Raw genomic sequence first — 21,336 nt, forward strand, 5'->3', positions numbered from 1 at the left:
AAATATTAAAGGAAAACGTGAAGGAAGAAATGAAAACCTTCTCCAAGTGTCTTCAGCAGGAAGAGGGAGCCCTGGAGGGGAGCTGGTTCGGTTCTCGGGTCCGCTCCTAACCGCAAAGCCCGCCCCTCCGGCCCGGCGTCGGGAACCCGCAGGGCAGGACTTGGGTGGGCTGTTCCGGTCCACTTGAGCCCTTCCGAGGCCGCCTCTGGCCCAGGAGAACTGGCGCTTTGGCTGGCCCTGCGCTCGCACTGGGAGGTGGCAAGGGGCTGGGTCGCCCGCCAACCAGAGCCGTAGGGAGAGAAGCCGCGACACCCCTCGTTTACCACGGAGGGTCTTTAGAGAGGCTAGGGTAAGGGACGGTGCATTCAGCGGGTCGAAGGCCACTACTGGCTGATCACCAAGGACACTGGAGGCGCCGTCTGCATTCCTCCTGCATCACGCACACGCACACGCACACGCACGTGCAGGTGTCTGGGGACTGAACTCAGCATGTTAGGTTTGTTACGCAGTTTATTAAATAGGGATTGGAAGAGAGTTGTCAGTCATTCTAGGTTGTTTTCAGTACACTTTGCTGGAACACCCGGATCCGGTAGCTGCGTGCCGGCCCGGGGCTCGGTGACGGAACCAGCCGCTTGTAAGCTGTGGTCCTGTGTTTGTGAGGCCGATGACATCCGAAGCTTGTAGAGTGGGGAGAGCGGCGCACACCCTGTCGGGAGGGGCGTGGGTGTGTGTAACCTTAGGGGGGGCAAGTCGGCACTGTTAATATTAAATACACGCCTACTTTAAAACGACAGCAGTCCAAAAAAAAAAAACTCACAGCAATCGAGACCAGGTTGTGTTGCTGAAAGGCCAAATAATAGAACAGGACAGAGTTCAGAAACAGTCACGTGCATTTAGCACTTTGGCATCAAGCACACTACACGCACTTACATCCAGGTATACCTTTGACACACTTGTATTGACAAAGTAATTTTTGACAAAGCATAGCAACGCAATGCAATGAGGGAAAAAGTATTTACCACATGGTGCCGAAACACCTGACTATACCTTGGGAAGTAAAAAAATAAACTTCACCTCTTACCTCAAATGAGAAATTTGAGTTGGATCACAGACCTAAAATGGAAGAACTGAAATTATAAATCTTCTAGAAGAAAACTTATGAGTGTATCTTTGTGTCTGAAGTAGGTAAATATTTCTTAGGACAAAAAGGCACAAATCATAAAAGAAATAATTGATAAATCGAACTACATCAAAATTAAGAACTTCTTTTTAAAGGACATCATTAAGAAATGAAAAGCAAGCCACTGACTGGGAGAAAGCATTTTTAGACGATCAATCTCATAAAAGACTTGTATCAAGAATATATAAAGAACTCCAGAAGCAGGGTTGGGCCTGGTTGGTACTTGGATGGGAGACTACCTAGGAATTTAAAAAACAAAACAAAAACAAAACCAATTACAAAACAGGTGGAAAAGAACAGATATTCCACAAGATACACAAACGGCTAATAAGCACGTGGAAAAATGCTCGACGGCATCAGCGATTGAAAGAAATGCCAGTTAAAACCACTAGAACGATTTATGGCTGGCCTTGGCCCTGGGCCTCTCAAAGTGTCCCATGCCAGGGTCAGCTGTGGCCTTGAACCATCGCCTGGCCTCTGTGCCCGTAGGCTGCCGGCACTGAAGTGCGTCACGCCTTGGGGGTAAAAAAACAAAACAAAACAAAAACAAAAAAAACAAACAAGAATGACTCAATTGAAAAAGATCGATAACACCGAATGTCAAAAACGGGAAACAAGCATTCAAAGTCTGGGTGGCAGGAATGAAAAATGACCCGATCGCTCTGGGAAACCGGTGGCTCCCGTCTGGGAGTTTATCCTGGAATGTTTTCCCACACGTGAAAGATACACGTACAAGGATTTTCTCAGTAGCATTGTTGGCCATGGCAAATGGGGGAACCCTAAGTATTAATTGGGAATTGGGGTGTCCCTTCAGAGCAATCCCTTGCAATTGTCAACCCAGGTGAGGGCATCCATCCACCGGAAGTCGCCACAGCAGTGGTCACACCGGTGCGGGGGTGGAATCCTGCAGCTCTGTCTGATCCGACTCACCTTGTCCATCTCCTGGCATGTTCTTCCCTCCCCCAAGTCGGGGTTGGGGGGGAGTCTGCCTTGCTCTTAGGCACGTCTGCACCCCCAGGGGGTAACTGAGATAGCACTATACGCAGCACTGTACGCAAACGGCCACATCGGTTACAGAAATCAGTTTCTCACTTCCTCTCTCTTTCCCTGTCTCTCGGTCTGTGTGTTTCTCTTTCTCCAAAAGACAAAGGATTTCCCCCAGAACGTCGAGGCAAATTCCTAAGAACTCTTTTAAGAATCATGAAGCCTCTAAAATGCTATAAACCCTTATCTTCGGAGCATTGATTGCAGGATCCATCAAATACAGTATTTAATTGCTTAATGTAATCAGCATGTTCCTGGGGAAATGTATAAATCAAATGATTTTTAATTTTTTTAATTGGTGCTTTTTAATAATAGATGTTATATTGTAAAAAAAAAAAAAAAAAAAATAGAAAACCCAGATAAGGAAAAGAGGGAAAATCACCCTTGGCAATGTGAATATAATCTGGGTACTGCAGAACACAAGGGCCTCTTGTTAGTGTTGCGAGGTGTGAACACATAAATGTCCTTTTTAAAGATGCATGTTGAAGTGTGTAGGGATGAACTTCAGTGTTGGCTTTAAAATACTTTAGGAGAGAAAGAGGTCAGTTTTTTTTTTTTTTTTTTTTTTAAAGAGACCAGATGAAGCAAATGTTGATAACGAATTGGGGCAATAGATGTATGGAAGTTCATTATATTCTACTTTTGTGTGTATTTTCATAATGAAAACTTTTTAAACATCCACGAACCTCAAACAGAAAGAAAATCATTTTTCTCTAATTAATGTACGTCTTGTCAAAAGTTATATAAGCACATATTTTAAAAACAGCATCATATCGAATGCATTTTCTATTATATATCTAACATGCTATAAAACACTGCAACAGTTTTTAAAAAATCTATACTATGCATTACATGGATGTAACGGAATTTAATGGGGGGATGACTACAGCCACGCCCCCCTGAACTAGCCTGATCCTGTCCTCGGAAGCTAAGTAGAGTCGGGCCTGGTTTGTACTTGGATGGGAGACCACCTAGGAAGACCAGGCCCTGTAGGCTTAAAAAGTAAAAAAATAAAGGATTGTAAGCCGACAAGGTCCTTGCAATCTGTGAGGTTGACCAAGGGTTGCCTAGCCTAAAAAATAAAAATAATAAAAAATAAGAATTTAATTTAGTTCGTGTCCAGTTTTTCACAGTCATAAACAACCTTTCAACAAACATTCTCGCATTGAATCTTGCTGCACAGCTCTATTGCCTAGGAAGGCCATTTCCTGGTGAAAAAGTGTTTCAGCACCAGGGGGAGCTGGTCACCTGCGGGCTGCCCACTGGAGGCGCTTTCAAAGGCAAACGCACGCCCTGTGCCTCGGCGGCGGAGCCTGTCTCGAACGCCATGGCTTCGCGATGCCAGTGCCAACACCTGAGCATGTCTAGGAGCACCTGAGCTCCTCAGCGATGCCCAGGACCCAACCCGTCTCCCCAACACAGACAGTGGTGGATTAAATAGACATGTATGGACATATGCCACTTTCGTGACCAAGGGAGTCTGTACATCAAGAGGGGGCGCTCGTCGGGGGAGACGTCCTTACTCCTCGCTGGGCAGGTTTGGGCAGTCAGAGCATTCTTTCTGGTATGTTCTTCTGTACGCAGCCTGGTGGTCACGTCGACCCTCTGACCGGCTTTCACCAGGCCGCGGGGAGGGACATGGAGATGAGGACAGTTGACCTGGCTCCGTCAGAGGTCGTCGCGGTGCTGATTCAGGGCTCCTCGGACCACAGCGCTGCCCGAGACACACATGTCTTCGTCAGGAAGGGTGCGGCAGGGCTGACCGGACATCCCGGCTCGTCACAGGTGACGGGGAAAAGGACAGACGCGCCGAGGCCAGGAGCGGCGGCAGTGGCTCCCTGCCCCCAGGCGGACAAGTTCCTCAGACACATCAGATGCTGTCGCCTTCCGATCCAGGGCCATTTCCAGGTGGGGGCACTGGCACCGCCCGGGTCAGGTCACTTAGGTGACAATGCCGCCGGCTCAGGCTCCTGGTTGGGCATGTGGCCCCGGCCCGGGGACAGGCTCAAGGATGGCATGTGACCAGCACTAGGCCCACGAGTCCCATGCAGGTTTTGGCCGGAGGTGTGGGAACGCAGGAGCGGTCACAGAAGCCGCGACCCTCACACGGCATCGCCATGGACAGCGTGGGCCTTGGGCTCTGGACTTGGACCGGTACCCTCTCTTCATCACTTACCGGCCACGTGACTTTGTGAAATTCTTAGCATCGCTGTTTGGCTTCCTTGCCTGTAAACTGGGCCAGAAATAAATTCTACCTTACAGGGTCATTGCGGGTTTCACGTGACACGGCATGTTGACGCACTAGGCACGGAGCCTGGCGCGTCACTGCATGACGTTGGTGGGCTGACACCGTCCACGCCCTGAGGTGTGGAGGCAGCGGGCTGGCATCTTGCTGAGCCTGTCGGTCCGCAGCATCACTGTTCTCTCTGCGAGTCTGACTTGGGACGAAACGCACAGGTCCTCAGCAGTTTAGGTGTTGGGCACTGCATGTGGGCTTCTGATTGGGTGGGACTAGGGCCTGATGACTGTCATATTTGTAAAAAAAAATAACGCCTACACCACAAAGAACCCTTAAGACCCTCTCCAGTGTCACACAGTTTAGTTAGATTCTTTGCCACCTAAAGCACAAGGAACAAAAACATTGGTAAGTTGGCTGGAGGATGGAATGGTGGGCGGCGGGGGGGGGTGGGGGGGAGGAGTAGACAATAAAGGGTTTGGGGTTTTTTTGTGGTGAAAATACTTTCAGGTAGTTGTGATTGCAAAACCGAATATACTATGCCTCCCCCCAAATTGTTCACCTTTTTAAAAAGGTATATTTAATGGTATAGAAATCACATCCCAGTAAGGCTGTTCGAAGATTCTTCGTGCCAGTGATACTGTATCCGCTTTTCCTCCAGACAAGATTCTCTGCAAAGAACAGAGTGAAACAGACTCTAACAAGGTCTGACCCACCCAGTCCATATGGTTTTCTTGGCTATAATCAAGAGACCCAGGTAGAATTCAAAGAAAGATTACACTGAGCGACTGTTTTATAAACCTTTATTGGAAAGGCTACAAACTTTGTATTGCCACCGCATTTCTTACGCTTCAAGTGGTTGTGGGGAAGTAACCTTGGATACAAAACTACTATGTTGTTGAGTCTCGCCCAGGCTGGTTGTAAAATATTTTTTGTACAACAGAGGTAGAGCGGATAGGACAATAATTTTAAATCTCACGGGCCTTGATTGATGCCAGGACACTATTTTTTCCCCATTCAGGTTCTAACAGACCTAGAAATAAACTGCAAGTCTTAGATTAGGCTCAGGGATGGCATAGTACATGTAAAATTTTTAGTTTTCAGTTTCCTCCATTTGCTCTTGTACAAATGTAAAATGTACCACTGATGTCTCTTACCCCCCAGATTAAAGTGTATTCTAAAAACACCCTGGGAACGGAAAGGAGGCAATAGAAGGCGGCTAGAGCCACACGGCATCCTCTTCACAGCCGTTTCACCTGATGCTCCTCTGACCGGCCTGAGGCTTAGTTTCCATAAAACATTAGTAATAACCGGTGCTTCCCCCACTCTCAAATATGCAACTTAATAGAGACAGTATCTTTAACTATAACATTTAATGAAAACAGAGCATTTAACGGGTTCTACGCAGACATGGTTTTGATATTGATTTGCTGTTACCTTATTTTAAAAGAGGGAGGCTGGGGGGAGATGCAGGCTGGGTCGCCCTGGGCCCAGTGCTCAAGGATCATGACTTACGAGTTACAGGACTTGGATGTCCTTGACCCTACAAAGCATCCATTAAAGCCAAAAAGCCTGTTTCCACCAACATATTCAACTTTCTGTTGCTTTTTTAAAACTATAGAACGGGCATGTGCCTGAAGCATTAGCTGCAGGCCAATGGGTTTCTAAGAGCCGTTTAAGAACCAGAACTAAGGGTACATTCTCCAGTTTAAGGTTACATTTTACAGTTCAAAATGTGTTCTTCCTTCTAAAAATGTGACACAAAGAAATAATTTACACCACTGCTTTTTATTATCAAGTTTCAAAAACCTTTCACAAGATGGTAAAAAAAAAAAAAAAAAGAAAAAAAAAAGAAAAAAAACCTTTACAACCACAGCTAATGTCATTTTTTCCATTGTTCCCAGTCAGCTCCAAACCCATTGTGTGCAAAGCCCATTTTTTTCCATGCACCTAAATGATAGATACAGGCTATGAAATTCTTTATTCTATTTGTAGCAGCTTATGCAGGTGCAGCCAAACACAAAGCTTCAGGACAAATTGTACACGTACTTCACAATGTGGGGTTTGAATTTAAAATATGAAACAAAAAAAAATCTACACGAACCAATAAAAATCAAGCACAGATGCCAAGACTGAAACTTAAAACCCATGTGTGAAAGGGAGTCTTATTTCCTTTCAAGTGCTTTATTCTGCTACAGAACAGTCAAAATGAAGATGTAAAGCTCTGTGGTTAGTTTAAATTATACACTCTGTAGATATTATACCAATTTTAAAAGTTACACATAGACCAACAGATGTCCATCAGCTCATCTGGACTGACCAGACCCTCCAGCGGGGTCGCTGACAACAAACCAGGCAGACGTGGAAAGAAAATCCACTTGTGCAATTTGTCTGCAGAGTTTACTGATGGGCACATTGCACTCCAGGTCCGTGATGGCTGCTGGTCTCCTCGTCAGAGCTATCGTTATAGGCTTCGCGCCGCTGGCCGCCTCCTGAGCCCCGAGTGCTGTCAAATTCTTGAAGCTCTACCTCCTCTGTGTCTCCAATGATGTTTGGAACTTCCGGTCTAGAGGGCAGAAGATCTTCTAGTTCCTTCATTAAAAGGAACACAAATAGGGTTAGTGGTAAGGTGTCTTCATTCGCCTCCCTCTGACACCATCCGAGGTGGGGGCCTCTTTGACAGGCAAAACAGATGTGTCTACATTTTAAGCCAGATCACAAACTGATGACCCAGAGGCCAAATCTGCAGGCACCTTTTGTGCAACCTTTAAACACTGGACAATCTCACACCAGACACACCTTTAATCCTGCATGGAACTGCCCGCAGATGCTGAGCCAGAGGGCTGCGTCCCCAGGTGAGGGCTCCTGCTCCCCGGGGAGCCCCAACCCTCCCCCCGTGCCACACCAGGCCACTTTACCCTACAAGTCTCTGGCTGGCCCCAGAAAGGCTTAACCAGCAACTCTCATTCTGATACCAGGACGGCCCATTAATCACTCAAATATTTAAAAAGCATATTATAAACTGTGTGATCTTAGAATCTTAGCACCAAAAATAAATGGAAAGTGACAAAGAAACACAATTATTATTAAACCTTAAGCCACCTGTTGTTTGAATTTAGAGAACACTTACAGAAAGCTTGTCTGGGTTGATCCAGTTGTTTTCAGGAAACTGTACATCGAACTTTATGTAAAGATCACCTTTTTCAAAGGGGTTACGATACTGTGGCATCCCTTCGCCTCGAACTACACGGACACAACCTGTCATTTGATAAGTAACAGGGAAAGTATTAAGAATTTTATCCAAGGAGAAAGGTGCTCAATAATATTCTTTTACGAGTCATCTACTATAAAAAAATTACAAATGGCGAAAAAGCACACAGAATCCCAGATCAGACAGAAATCAAGACTTACCCGGTTCGATTACTTTGCCAGGGGGGTATTTCACCACAATCTGACGTCCATCAAGGTGCTTGAATGTGAACTGAAATCCACACAGAGCTTCGACAAGTCCAATCTTATATGTCATGTGCAAATCATTCCCATCTCTCTGGAACACCTACAATAAAACAAGTACGGAGCTGTACTCTTGTGCTGTGCTCTTTGAATTGATTTCAAAACCATTCACTGCAAAAGACAAAGTGCCACTGTCCCTAAATTTCCTACATTTAAATAAGGAAACGTAGCTATTCTCAAGTAATAAGAAACTTCTATGAGGCAAACAATGGCTCATAAAGCACAGCTGAGGCTCCAAAAGCAGAAGCGGGTAGGTTCTGCCGGCCCATTTCCTGACCCTGCTTCCGAAGGCCCAGTGGGATTCTGCAGAACGGGCTCACCTGGGGCACTCCCCGGACATGATTCTAACAAGGGAAGGAGAGGGTCCAAGTTCAACATAAAAAGTTCAACCAGTAATGCTCAGCCAGTAAAGGTGCTTAAATCCCATGCTTTACACATGTACAAACAAGCTTTATCTCAAATAAAATTCAAAACTTGCTTAGATAAATGTAAATCAAACAGAATAGGTAATGGCAAAGGCTACTCAGTAAACAAAGAATGTTTCCACTTTCCGTGTGTAGGAAAAAATACATCCAATTTCACACATGCCCAGATCGTAACTTTTGCTTATCAGAATTTACAAATACCTATATACTTTACTTTTGAAATTTGAGATAAAACAAAATTAATTGCAGTAAAAGGTTACCTGGTATTTTTCTCAATACAACTCTCTCTTCCAAAGAACGCCAGATGCTTCACGTAGAGAAGAGAGAGAACCCGAAAGATACCCTCTTTTCTTAAATTATCCTCCCAAATTTACCCATGAAGGGAAGTTCATCTCAAACCATGACCGTGTCCGGTGGTCCCAGCCAGCAGCGTTGGCAGCACCAGGAGGCCTGAGTCACCCTTTACCAGGTGTCCCCAGGGGCAAAGCTGTGCCAGCAGCAGGGGCAGAGGAATACGCCGTTCTTCGACCGGAGAGCTCACCTTAGAGTGGCTCCAACAACAAATGGCATCAGGGTTGTTCTGGGGTCAAGGGGTGGTCGGGCTAGTCAATTTGATACTAAAACTCAGAAAATAAACAAGCAGGAACAAGGAGAGAATTTTTGAAAAACAACGAGATTAATGAGGAGGCGCTACCAAGAACCAGACAATCGAACGCTTAGAAGCGATTGCAGTTTCTGAAAAATTTAAGTGCAGAGTACAAAAGGGGGGCCAGCCTCGCCAGACACTGGTTCCTCGCTACACTAATGCACCATGGCGGCCAGTGTGAACGAACACACGCGCGCACACACACGCGCTGCAAGATGGACACGCACGACATATACGGCGCTCCTAAAGTCGAATGTCTTCTGATCAGAAAACTTATCCTGTCTTAGATACAGCACCCACCCTAATCTCATGGCCTCACAATTACTTTAGCTCAAGTTTTGGGCGTGAAAAAAAAAAAAAGCCCAGACGAAATACGAGCTTTTTCATGAACTAGTTCAAACTAGCCATGTTTTCTTCAGAAGATCCAGAATATTTCCAGTGGCATAAATTAAACCGCCTGAATCTCACCCTGGGCTCCAATTTACTTTACTGGTCATAATAAAGCCAAGAAGGAACCACTTTTGTCCCCTTCCTGCGCAAACTTCCCTTCTAACCTTTACCGGCTCCTGCTTTCCACCTCGAGTAACCAGTTACCCATCCGCTGTCTGTCGGAAATTCCATGCAACTGCACCACCGCCAACGATCTGAAGGGACTGACTTCCCAGCCCCAAAGCAAGCAAGCCGGCTGGTTCCCTTACTTGATTCTGAAAGGCCATCTGGGAGAAGACAAATTTGGGCTTCAGTTGAGCAAGCCAAGCCCAGGGACCCAAAGCTAGTCAATACGAGTCAGAGCAAGTCCTGTGTCTCCAAACCCAGTGATCTCTCAATTTTCAAAATTCCCATTATACAGCGACATTGAAGACTGAGCTTTGTACAAAGATTTCACTGTCGGTTTGACAGGCCAAAACACCAAAAACATCATTTCCACTCTCCTCCGAATAAGCATGCCTTTTGAACTTCTCCACTGCCCCCTCACCACTGCACTGCCAGACATCACTGACAACTGCCCGTGACGTAGTAACGAGAACACTCTCAGTTTGTGCCTCTTACAATACGGCACACTCTACACACCCAAGTGGACTGTATCAATTCCTGGGCTGTCTTTCTGCCTTGCAGGTCTTGTACGCTGCTATGCGTGGAAGGCAAGGCCGAACAAATGAAGTGGCTAAAATGCCAGTGAACAGAGTTACAAGTATTCCAACCTATGAGACTTTCAGGCGCAGGATATGTATCTAAGTGCTCCGTCTGCAGAGCTTGAGAAGTCTGAGCAGGACACCCCGAGAAAGCCCAGTGTGCGAGAGCCATGCGCGACCTCACGAGGGAATGAGTCTCGTCAAATCCCTAGACTGCATCTCGGTGTAGCTTTATTCTCTACTGGGTGCTTGAAGTGATTTAAAAATTTCCCTTTATTAGTAGAAATCACCATTAAATGGGGAAAAAAATTTGGTGTAAACTAAAAAGGTGGCTGACCCGTGATGTTCCTTTCAGAGGAACTTGAGTCAGCGCGATCAAGCACGGAGCAAGAACCCTCTCACATTCTCCTTTGGCCCAAAACATGGGTGCTGACTCCAGGGAGGTTTCCTGGAGAGCTCGATGACCTTCATGGACAGAGACCTCCACTGCCCCCCACGGCACATCAAACGCCAGCACGGCGGGGCACCGAGAAAACACTCACCCGGCCACGGCATCAGACCAACTCACTCTGCCTTGTACGTAACTGATACGATACGTACCAACCAGAAGTTTAAAAATAAAAAACGCCGCAGAACCTTCTCTTTCAAGAGAAGCTCACCTGGACACCCAGTATGTAAACAAACCAAAGAGCAGCACTGAGCACAGAAGCCTCGCCCACCCGCCACCCACCGGAAGTGTCACCGTGAAACACAGGCGCCTTAGATCACCTGCTCCAGTGCCCTCATCTTCACACCCAAGGACACTGGGATAGAGACGGTGGGACTACGTCAGGTCACAGTGCTGGTCAGCGCCACGCTGGGACCAAATGCGACTCCCCCAGACCTTCTGACCGCACGGCTGTGATGGACGGAACCAGGCAGCTCGCACGAGCTCGGCCTGCCCACTGAGCGGTGCTGCTCCAGGGAACATAAACAGAGCTAACCCGCATCTTTCAGACAAGACACATTGCTGAAGAAAACAAAAACAAAGCAAACAAAGAGGAAGTCACCTCATGTTCTTTCTCTTGTAGCAGAAGAACAATGTCTCCTGGTTCCACGCCCGGGGCCTGGTCGGCTTCCCCAGTGAACGTAATTCTCTGCCCGTGTTTCATGCCTTTGTCTACGTGGACTTCCAGAATCTTGACTTCTTTGATCACCTTCTTCCCTTCACACTTTTTACAGCGGTCCTTTTCATTAATCACCTCTCCTGTAAAGAGGGGGCAGAGACTTCCATGATGCTCCTAAGTCAGCCAGGTCTCCATGATGCCCTTATTCATTAAATACATTTTCTGGACTTCCTTTGATAGCTACCTAAAGTTTTGTTTACAGCATCATTCACAACAAAAGCTCCCATCTCACTGCAGGTTACCTGAAGGGCCCGGACACTCAGTCTCCTCTGAGTAAAATGTATCTTAAATACTTTCGTGGCTCCTGACTCTACTTCCTAAAGAGAGCCTATGGGTCAAGGAAACCATGGGTGGTCAGACGCTGGCGCTTCTACAAACGCGTCATTTTTTGTTTTCGGTCTTAGTTTCCCGTAAGTTTAACGATGGAGAACACGAATAAAATGTCAAATGTCCTTTCTGGCTCCTTAGTACACTGCACGGTTGGTGCCGGGTGTCGTTTATGTCATGGACTGAAAGCTGCTCAGGCGTCCTGCGCGGCTCTCGCCTTTACTCAGGTTCGCTATTGCAGAGAACTCCCGAGACCCACGGGAGACGGCGGAGCTTAACTGGTGTGAGTGCCTCCATACCACGTTTATGGCGACACGGCTTCTTTTCTATGTATTTCTCTGAAAAGTCTGGCGTCGATTTCTAACGACAGATCATTGGCACACTTTGATGCTTAGATGTTTAATTAATGACTTCAGGGGCCGTTTCTAGAATGCTTACTTTGCAGTGTACGTCCTAAAAAACATCAGTTCCTCAAAATGGTAATGGTGCACGGGAAGGTTTCGGTCACCTCTGCTCTGACAGCACGAACTGTTGGCAACTCTAAGAAGGTGAAATGCCCCAAGACCCCCTAGGATGGTAACTAAAGGTCCTGCGCCTTCTCCAAACTATCCCGTCACTTCCAGAAGCGATCTGGAAAAGGATGTTCTAAAGCTGTGCTGTCCAATATGGCAGCCACTAGCCATCGGTGGCTGTTTATTAAAATTAAAAAAACTTTAGTTCCTCAGTCACACTAGCCACATTTCAAGTACTCAGAGCGAGTGGCTGCTGGCCTGGATGTTGCATATAGAGAACATTTCCGCCATCACAGAAAAATTCTTGCGGACAGCACTGCCCTAAGGCCCACGGGCCAGGAGGGCATGCCTCTGTCTGCGCTGGCAGTGCGCAACGGGAAGATGGTCATGCCCGCTTGCTCTGTACTGTCTGCAGCCACCAAGCCCTGAAAGGCAGAGCTGAGCGGCAGTCTCAGGAGCCATTCCGCCCGCCAAGTTTAGAACATCACGTCTGTGAGAAGAGCTTCGACCCCAGTATCTAGCTTCAAAAGCAAACTACAACTTATGGTAAAATCCTCCACTGATCTGGACGGTAATAACCAATTTGCTATTTCCCTCTTTATCAAATATCAGCTTTTAAATATAAAAGGACAGAACACTGCCCGTTTTGGGAAGTGAAAAGGAAGAACATAATACAAAGTTACTGTTTATCTGTGTTCATGGGGCCTGTGCATGATAAAATAATTATTTTCACATTTTTCTTTCAGAACTCTGTAGCTTTTAACAGTAATAAGACGAATGCAAACATGGTGAAAGAGCAGGATCGGGAGCCTTGCCGATTCCTGCCCCCCCAGCCCCCGCCCTCGAAGCGGGGCGCCGGCGCCTACCTTCGCCGTTGCAGTCGGCGCACACGGACTGCATCTGCTGCACCATGCCCGGAGCCAGCTGTCGGATCATGATGCGCACGCCCCGACCCCGGCAAGCACTGCACTTCTGAACAGCTCCAGACTTTCCGCCTTGGCTGCAGCAAGCAAAGTACCAATGAGATTTCTGCACACAGACTATTCTGACAGATCATGACAAGGAGGAATCACTCTTTTCATCTTTGACTGAGTTTTTCAACCCCCAATGACTGGTCGTTTAGCTGAGTTTCAGATGTGTCAGATGTTCTGTGTTGGGTAGTTAAGCTTCAAGTCATGAACAATTTTTATCTGGTAGAGACTCCATGTGCCACTGAAAGCACAGGTTCATTCCATAAACCAGCACACGCACTTACCCACTGCACGCACTGCAGAGCACATTCTTGCTAAGTTGTAGTTTGGTTGTCTTGCCATTATACAGGTCTTCTAAAGATACTCTGGGGAGAAAAGAATTAGGTTCAATCGAGTTCTCTTAAGCACAAGATATAAACGACAGCTATTAGAGGGAGTTCCACTGTAAGCTTTTAAAACATTCAAAAACACATTAAGTCAACCGACTGAGGTTTTGTTTTGTGGATCAAATTAGCAGAGAAGATTTTAGGGCTATGAACAGTGCATGTGGCGCTCAGAGCCAGAACCTACAGCATCAGCGCTGCATTTTCTGATAAAGCTGATGATTGCACAAACCCCAAGCATCGCAGCCTTATTCTGGCCTCAGGCAGGAGCCGTCCACGAATTCCAACACTCTGAAGGAACTACAACTACCATCCCCATTTGACAAGACAAAACTGAGGCACAGAGAGGTTAAGTAACTTGCCCAAGATCTCACAGGTAGTCTAGCTCCAGAGTCCATGCTGTTACAAGGCTCTGCTCCAAGGACAATTTAGAAAAGCAACAAAGCCATATTACAACTTATAGGAGGCACTCAGATTGCACATGTTTTAAAAGAAAAAAAAAAAAGTGGCCTTATCTACAGTGTGATAAAGAGGAAAAAAACAAGTTTTCAACAGTCAACAAGTTTCAGAGCTCTGAAGAACCCAGTGAATTATAAGCAAAACTGTGTGTTTGAACTATTTTCCCTAAATTTTCAAAGTGGTCTATGATCCGAAAGAGGCTGAGTTAAAAAAAAAGTCCATTAAAAAAATACAATTGATAAAACCCAACTCACCTTTACTCATATGGCATTTAAGAATTATAGGACAATTGACTGCTAAACTAACCTCAAAAAAAATGTACACGTGTCAAAAGTCTCAAAACTACTCATTCAGGATCTGGGTGCAATGCGTTTAGTTTGGTCTTTCGCTTCTCATTGTTTTCAAATCTACCTCAGTAGTACAGACTTAGTTTTTAAAAGAGAGGAACAAAAAATAGTTGGAAATATTTTGCAAAGCACCTATTTTGTGGTATTCAAACTTTCTCAAAATTGTTGTCTTAAGCTAAAACTGTACACATTCTAGGCAGTGTAAGAATAAAATACTTATGGACGAAACATTACTGGCACTTCCGAATACTGACACATCAATAACCTAACCTCAGACAGAAGCGCTTGGCTGCACCTGTCTTTTATATGTCATGAGAATTTTTAACTAAATTGTTTACAGAAAACAAACAGGTAGGTCTTTTCCCCTGGCGTATTAAATTACAAGCAGTATGCAAAACCACGACATGAGGCCCGAAAAACCCTCCTTTGGACAAACGTGGACAAGGAAGGGAAAATGTGGGTGACGGTCTGGCGGAGCCGGCACACTCGCTTCGCGCCAGTGGGATTAAACCGGCAGATCCTTCATAAGACAATCTTTTTGTATTTATCAGCCTCGAAACATTAACGCCTGCCTGTGAATTTGTGCCAAGGAGCGACAAAGCTGTATACAGAGATACTCACAGCAGCACTATTACAGAAAAAACTGGCAACATCCCCTAGAAAAGGTGGATGATTAAGTAAATCATGGAATGGAATATTATAAAGCCACCCAAATGAAATGTTGCCATAACAAGGGCATTTAAAATAATGTTAAAAGAAAACAGCAGGAAATATAAACTGCATTCACTGTATTGCATAAAAAATTTCTTTAAAGAATATGAAGAACCATAAGGTACAACAAACACTGTCTCTCGATCCTATTTACTTTGTAGACAATTTCCATATCAAAGAAAACAATGAAAGAATTCACACTGCATGACTATTATTCTTAGAATGGTATCCAAATGATTATTTCTGAGAGTAAATTCTTTCAGAATACAAATCTAAGAATAAGACTCAAACAGTGTAACAGATTATGCTTTACTTCCTCTAATGTATAAACTAGATAATGTGATTTGTAAGTAAATACTTGAAATTCAGTCTCTGGCATTTATTTGCTAGTAAATTCATTATTACCTAATAAATTAACAAGATAAAAGACATCACATATTTGCAAAGTAAAATAGCTACTTCATGGTGTAGAGGGATGAGGAGCAAGCAATCTAAGATCAAGGTCAGACATCATTCATATGCTGGCAGGTTAATGTCAGGCTCAAAGCTAGCAAGCTCCATGGCAACCACTTCAGGAGAGTTCACACAGAGGATCAAGTAATGAGTGACTATTACATGTAAACTAGGCTGACAGGCACTCACTTTGTAAGTTTTTAAATAAAAGTAACTTGGAAGATTTTAGTACATCAAAGAGATTCCCCATTATTAAAATTTTAAATCATATAGTAACAAGCAGCTTCAGAAACACATAACAAAATCACTTTCCTACTCAGTAAAAACACCACCTTTAGCAAAATGCAAACGCCCAGGTTATCAAATTCAAATTAGGACAGTAGGCAAATGGAAGATTTTGTTTTCTGATGAAGGAAAGAACATTTTTTGATACTTTTTCTCTTCTACTATTACTATTTGAAAAAGAAGAACTTAAGTATTTTTAAAAAAGAAAAAAGCTATTCACTTGAGTGGATGCATCATGTCTTCTCCTCTTCTTCTGCCATTTCGACTTCTACTCTGATTGCCCATGAAGCCGAACAATCCCCCACCAAAAATGTGAGAGAAAATATCATCCATGCCGCCACCTCCGCCGCTGCCTTCCCGAAGACCTTGCTCTCCGTATCTGTCATACAAGTCGCGTTTCTCGGGATTTGATAGTACTTCATATGCAAAACTTATTTCTTTGAACTATAAAGAAAAAGTAAAAAGAAAAACAATTGGATTTTCAAACAGAAGAGTGGGGGAGGGTTTCAGGAATCCAGAACTCACGTAATTCTAAAACATGCAAGTTGCGTTTGGTTTGATTCTGGTCCTATTTATTACTTACCCTTGCCCAGAAGATTAGTATTCTTATGACAAAACAAATACTCTTAACAGAAAAACTTGGCTCTGTGGGCTTACAACATTCCTCTTTTCAAGGAGGGCAGCTTGACTTTAAAATGGGGGAAAATCTCAAATAACTTACTTTGTCACCGGCATTTGGATTCTTATCAGGATGGTATTCCTTGGCTAACTTTCTGTATGCCTTCAATAAAGGATAAAAAAAAAAAAAAGTTATATACAAAGACTGGTTTAAAGATTTGTAAGCACTTAATATCCACTTTTCTGAGAAGCACTGGTTCTAAAATCATAACCTTCCAAAAATATCTTTCATTCATTGGGATTATTTGGCATTTTCCATCGTAATGCTGTAACAAAGCAGATGGTAGCTACACCTGCAAACAGGTTATACTGAAGCCAGATGGAAACAATGAAACACCACCACCGAGAAAACCAAACTACTGAAAAAAAATTCTGTATTTTCACTATTGTCAAATGTCCTTGATGGCCAGTTACTAGATCAAGATTACTCCAAAACTCTAAAAAGAAATGATTATTAAGCTTTACGACCGGCAAACATTACTAACAATTAAGCACAGGTAGGAATCCCTGTTCACGAGGACTCCTCTAACCAGGAAAAGGCCAAGTTCCCAGGTCATGTTTTATTTTCACACGGTGGACTAATCTGGGGTCTTAGTAACTGAAGTGACCTCAGTCTTAGTGAAGTTACATAAATTTAGGCGGCTGAGACATGCGGCACTTAAGTGTTCACTCACAGACACATGAATTATATAATAGAGACTAGCGTTTCCGGTAAGGTGACAGGAAGTCCATTTTACTCCCAACTGTCCCCGTCCCACCGCCTAAGGACCATTCTCGTTTTCCTCAGCTCACAAACCCGCATGGTCTCGGCCCCGTGAGGATGCTGCGGGGCCTCGAGGGCTTGGAAATCCGGAGATGACAGATTCCGGCCCCGCAAACAGCGACAGCGAGGCCGCCCATTTATTTTTAGTCGGCGTGCACTCAGGTGTTTGGCCCGGACCCACGGCTTCTCCTCGAAGCGGGGCCGGCACCCTCAGATCACCTGCCCACGGAACAATGCACCCAAGCACTGACCCACGGGGCCTCCGGGTGGACCGGCCCGGGGTGGGGGGTAGGAAAGGGGGCGGCGCTCGGCTCCCCGGAAACACCCCAACGGCCCCGGGCGCCGGCGGCGCCGACCCTCCCGCCCCCGCCGGCCCCAGACGCGGCCGGACTCGGCCCCGGCGCCGCGGTCCGACCAGTTTTTCCAGGGTGGCGACCTCGGCGCGGGGGAGGGCCGGCCAGGCCGCCGCCTCCCGGGGGCGCGGGGCCCGCGGGGCCGGCCGGGGGAGGGAGGAAGGAAGCGTCTCCGCCGTGTTTGCGCAGGGATGGCTTTTATTTGCTGCATCTGCGCGCGGGCGGGGCCGGCCGCCCAAGGTCAGCCGAGGCCGGGGAGCGCGGCCCGCCGCAGGCCGGGCCCCCGCCGCCGCCCCCACCGCCGCCGCCCCGCAGCCCGGGCCCGTCGCCGGCTCGCGGGCCGCCCCGCAGCGCGGCGCGGCCGCTCCAGCCGCGCAGGCCCGCGCCCCTCACGCCCTGCCCGGCCGGCTCGCTCCCCGCTACCTTCTTCAGCTCGTTCTCGCTGGCGCCCGGCGGGACGCCCAGGATGTCGTACAGCTTCGTGTCGGCCACGTTCGCCATGACGGCCGGGCCGGCAGCGCTCGGGCAGGAGGGCGGCGGAGCGGACGGCGCGCACTGGGGCCCACAGCGGCGGCGGCTGCGGCGGCGCAGGCCGAGGAGACAGCGAGGGGGAAGCGGGGGCGGGGCTAAACTTTGACCCGACGCACGGCGCGCCGTGACGTCGCTGCGCGCAGCCCGGCCCCCGGCGCTCGGCGGCGGCCGCCGGGGTCGCGCGCGCGGGGGGCGCCGGGGCCCGCGGGCTGCTCGCCTTCCCCGGGCTGGGCGGTCCGCGGTCCCGCGTGGCCCCCGGTCCCGCGTGGCTCCCGGGGGGCCGCGCGGCGCTGGCCGGGAGGTCGGCTCCCTCCGCACGGCGGTTACGGAGGGCGCCGGCGGAGGCCGACGGGTGCAGACGCCGCCCCCTCGGGCGTGCTCGAGGCCCGCGGGAGGCCCACCGGCTCGCGCAGGTCGCCCTCAGGATCCCGGACGCCGCCGCGGCCGGGCGACCCTTTGTGTCCGGTTCCCTCGGGGCTTACGATGAAAACCAGCACCTGGGCGTGTGTGTGCGTCGTGTGTGTTTTATATCAGGGGGTTCCCAGCAGTTCATCCAAAGTAGTAAATTAACATCCAAGCCTGCAGCAGCCACGTGCCGCCAGTTTTGTTCATCTACCCCTCCCCTCCCCCGTGCTCCCTTAGCGCCAGTGTTTTAAGGGAAGCTAGTTCACTTCCAAACACCCTGAGGGTGTGCATCTAATAGATGACTTTATAAGGCATGGTCACATCACATTGAGGGAAACTAATTCCTTCCAGTTCCTAGTGCATACTTCGCTTTTCACAATTGTCTCATGTCCTTTCACAATTGGGTTGTGGCATCTAGGGCCAAACCAAGGTCCACCTGTTGAATCTGGATTGTGTTTTTAAGTCTCCTACTTGAGAGCTTTAAAATTACCTAACACCACAAGTCTAGATAGGAGGCAGCCTGGCTGGGCACACAGTCACCTGGTAATTGATGCCCTCTGGTTTACAATGGCATCAGAAAATGTTTGCCGTCACCTGTCACCTGCTCCGATGTGCAGAGAGTCCTTGACTGGGGCAGGGGAGCGTTGGGAGTGTTAACAAATCATAAGCCTGCCTTGAACCCACTGATAATTTATGGACACAGAAAAACCAGATGTCCTGATCCTTTGGAACCCGAACTCGTGAAGACTCCAGCGCAAGCATCTTGGGATAATCTCTCCTCCTTGACATTTTAAGACCTGGCTGTGGAGGGCCTCGGGTACCATGCCAAGGGATTTGAGATGTATCCTGAAAACTCTAGGGAATAATTGATGGGAAATCATGATGCTCCTTCCACCTGACTCCTCCCCTTTTCCTCAGCTCCTACCCCCAAATGCCGCTCTTCCAGTGCCATCTTCCTGGATTTCACCACCTGGCAAACACTGCTACTGCATTTGAGTTCCCACTGCCCTCAGCTTGTGTCTTTTGCAGAGAGGCCTGATGTGCGACTTGATTGGTGCTTTGGTGGGAGTCTAAACTCCATCACTGGGCTGCAGGTTTCTCAGGGGAAATTTCTGTGCCCCATGAGGTCTGGTTTTGAATGAATTAAAGGCCTCAGTAATCTCAACTTTCCTACTTCCGTTTCACATTTTGAGATGTTCGTAACAGGCAGTATTAAGGGAAGGTAGAGTTAGACTGTGTCGGTTTGGTAGCGTGGCTCTGCCATTTAGTAACAGCATGACTTTGAGCAAGTTACTTTTCTGAGGCTGTTTTATCACGTGTAAAATGGGAGTTGACAGTATGTATATCATTGGCTTCTTTTGAGGATTAAGATTAATAAATACAGAACACTTAGAATCAGAGGTAAAACTAAGAGCAATTGTCTTGCGCCCTTTTGCCTCTAGGCCATCTTTATGTCTCTATTCATTGTCTTTATTCATTTAAATTCCTAGCTTCATTAGAGGGGTTCCCCAATTTCCTCAGCCACCTGTGTGGGCTGCCCCTCAGCCCTTTTTCATGATCTCACCTCTCCCAATCTTCCTGCTTGGCATTTACCAGATTCTCTTCCTCCATCAATTCCTGCTCAAGGGGAGTATATGAACTCAAAACTTGTCTTTTATTTTAAACTTGTCTTTATTGCAACCTTAACATGGTTTATTGTCTTTCTGCGCATAAAGAGTCACAAAGAGCTGGACTTTTCTATTTGTTTCAGTTTTACTCAATTTTTCTTTCTTCTTCTTCTTCTTTTTTTTTGCGAGGTGGGCAGGAAACCCTCACATGGTTCAGTTTTAGCTTCTGAAATTCTAGTAAAGAATAGCTGGATAAATTCCCTCCCTAGCTTATTTTTCACCTGTCTCTAAACCAGTCAACCACAGTTCCTACTTTTATTCTGTTTTCATTGATTTACAACGTTTTCTCCATTTCTGAGTGTTGATCGCAGTTGGCGTTGTTACTTGCTCATTTTATAGGTCACAAGTTATTTCGGAGTCTGAGCCTTCCATGTGCTCCGGCTGACACACTCTCCTCCCTGTCATCACGTACTGAGTCAAGCTGTGTCGGGGTGAGCGCTGGAACATTTCAGCCCCTGACTGTGTTTTTGAGGTAGCTCACTCATTTTAGCTCCAGATTTAGCTAATGCCGTGAAGGGAACAAGATCTTTATCTCATTTCATGGTTCAGACACCAAAATGCTGAGTCACGGTGCAACTGAGGGTGGCTCTCACTGGGCTGATGATTTAAAAGTTCGAGGCTGGAGTGACTTCAGATTTCTGCTGAGCTTTGGGCTTATGTTTTTGTTCAATTCCTTTTTAAATATCTGGTGTAATTGTGTAATTGTGTGGGGTTGAGGTGGGGAGGAAGCAGACAAGGACTAGGGAGGGAGTGTGTGAACTGCAGTATTTTTAAGGACGTTCATACTGTTCACAACTAACTAAATCCGTACTTTAGACAGCCTTGTGTCCATGGTTCTGGCAGGCAGCCATCACTGTGTAACATGTAACTAGTTCTGGGTGTCCAGAGCAGGTGATTCCATTTAAAGTATATTTTAGGGGTTACAGAAGAAGGTGCTAATGGTTCTTGTCCGGAGAAGATTACCACCATAGAACTGATGATTGTTGGTTCTCTAGAAAGAAGAAATTGTGGGGTTCAGATTATTGGATAATCTCTAAATTCCTTGCAGTTCCTAAACTCGATGGGGTAGCATGGTTGTATATGGCGTATACATACACATGCAGGTGTATGCATATGTAATGTACACACATGTACATGTATACACATGC

General features: G+C 46.8%; 1 protein-coding gene and 1 non-coding gene across 2 annotated transcripts; one reads left to right on the forward strand and one right to left on the reverse strand.

Moving 5' to 3' along the window:
* Window positions 1-1,567: 1,567 nt before the first annotated feature.
* Window positions 1,568-1,699, forward strand: LOC118611550. Its single transcript, XR_004954509.1, has one exon. It is a non-coding gene; the product is annotated as a small nucleolar RNA SNORA42/SNORA80 family (small nucleolar RNA).
* Window positions 1,700-5,246: 3,547 nt separating this feature from the next.
* Window positions 5,247-18,181, reverse strand: DNAJA2 (DnaJ heat shock protein family (Hsp40) member A2). The gene is made up of 9 exons (XM_016147641.2): window positions 18,009-18,181; window positions 16,513-16,572; window positions 16,012-16,235; window positions 13,438-13,518; window positions 13,049-13,182; window positions 11,227-11,423; window positions 7,872-8,016; window positions 7,591-7,718; window positions 5,247-7,052 (listed from the first exon to the last, which is right to left on the reverse strand). Exons 1-9 carry the CDS (start codon window positions 18,084-18,086, stop codon window positions 6,861-6,863), a joined length of 1,239 nt encoding a protein of 412 aa, XP_016003127.2. The 5' UTR covers window positions 18,087-18,181; the 3' UTR covers window positions 5,247-6,860.
* Window positions 18,182-21,336: the final 3,155 nt, after the last annotated feature.

Source organism: Rousettus aegyptiacus, unplaced genomic scaffold (genome assembly GCF_014176215.1).
Source record: "Rousettus aegyptiacus isolate mRouAeg1 unplaced genomic scaffold, mRouAeg1.p scaffold_m13_p_14, whole genome shotgun sequence".
In the NCBI taxonomy this organism is placed as follows: Eukaryota; Metazoa; Chordata; class Mammalia; order Chiroptera; family Pteropodidae; genus Rousettus; species Rousettus aegyptiacus.

Excerpts from the sequence above, each read along its gene's own strand:
- DNAJA2 (XM_016147641.2), bottom strand. The coding sequence starts at position 18,086 with ATGGCGAACGTGGCCGACACGAAGCTGTACGACATCCTGGGCGTCCCG. Across the intron at positions 11,424-13,048 it reads CGCCGACTGCAACGGCGAAG|GAGAGGTGATTAATGAAAAG; the intron begins GTAGGCGCCGGC and ends CCCTCTTTACAG. Across the intron at positions 7,053-7,590 it reads TCAACCCAGACAAGCTTTCT|GAACTAGAAGATCTTCTGCC; the intron begins GTAAGTGTTCTC and ends CTTTTAATGAAG.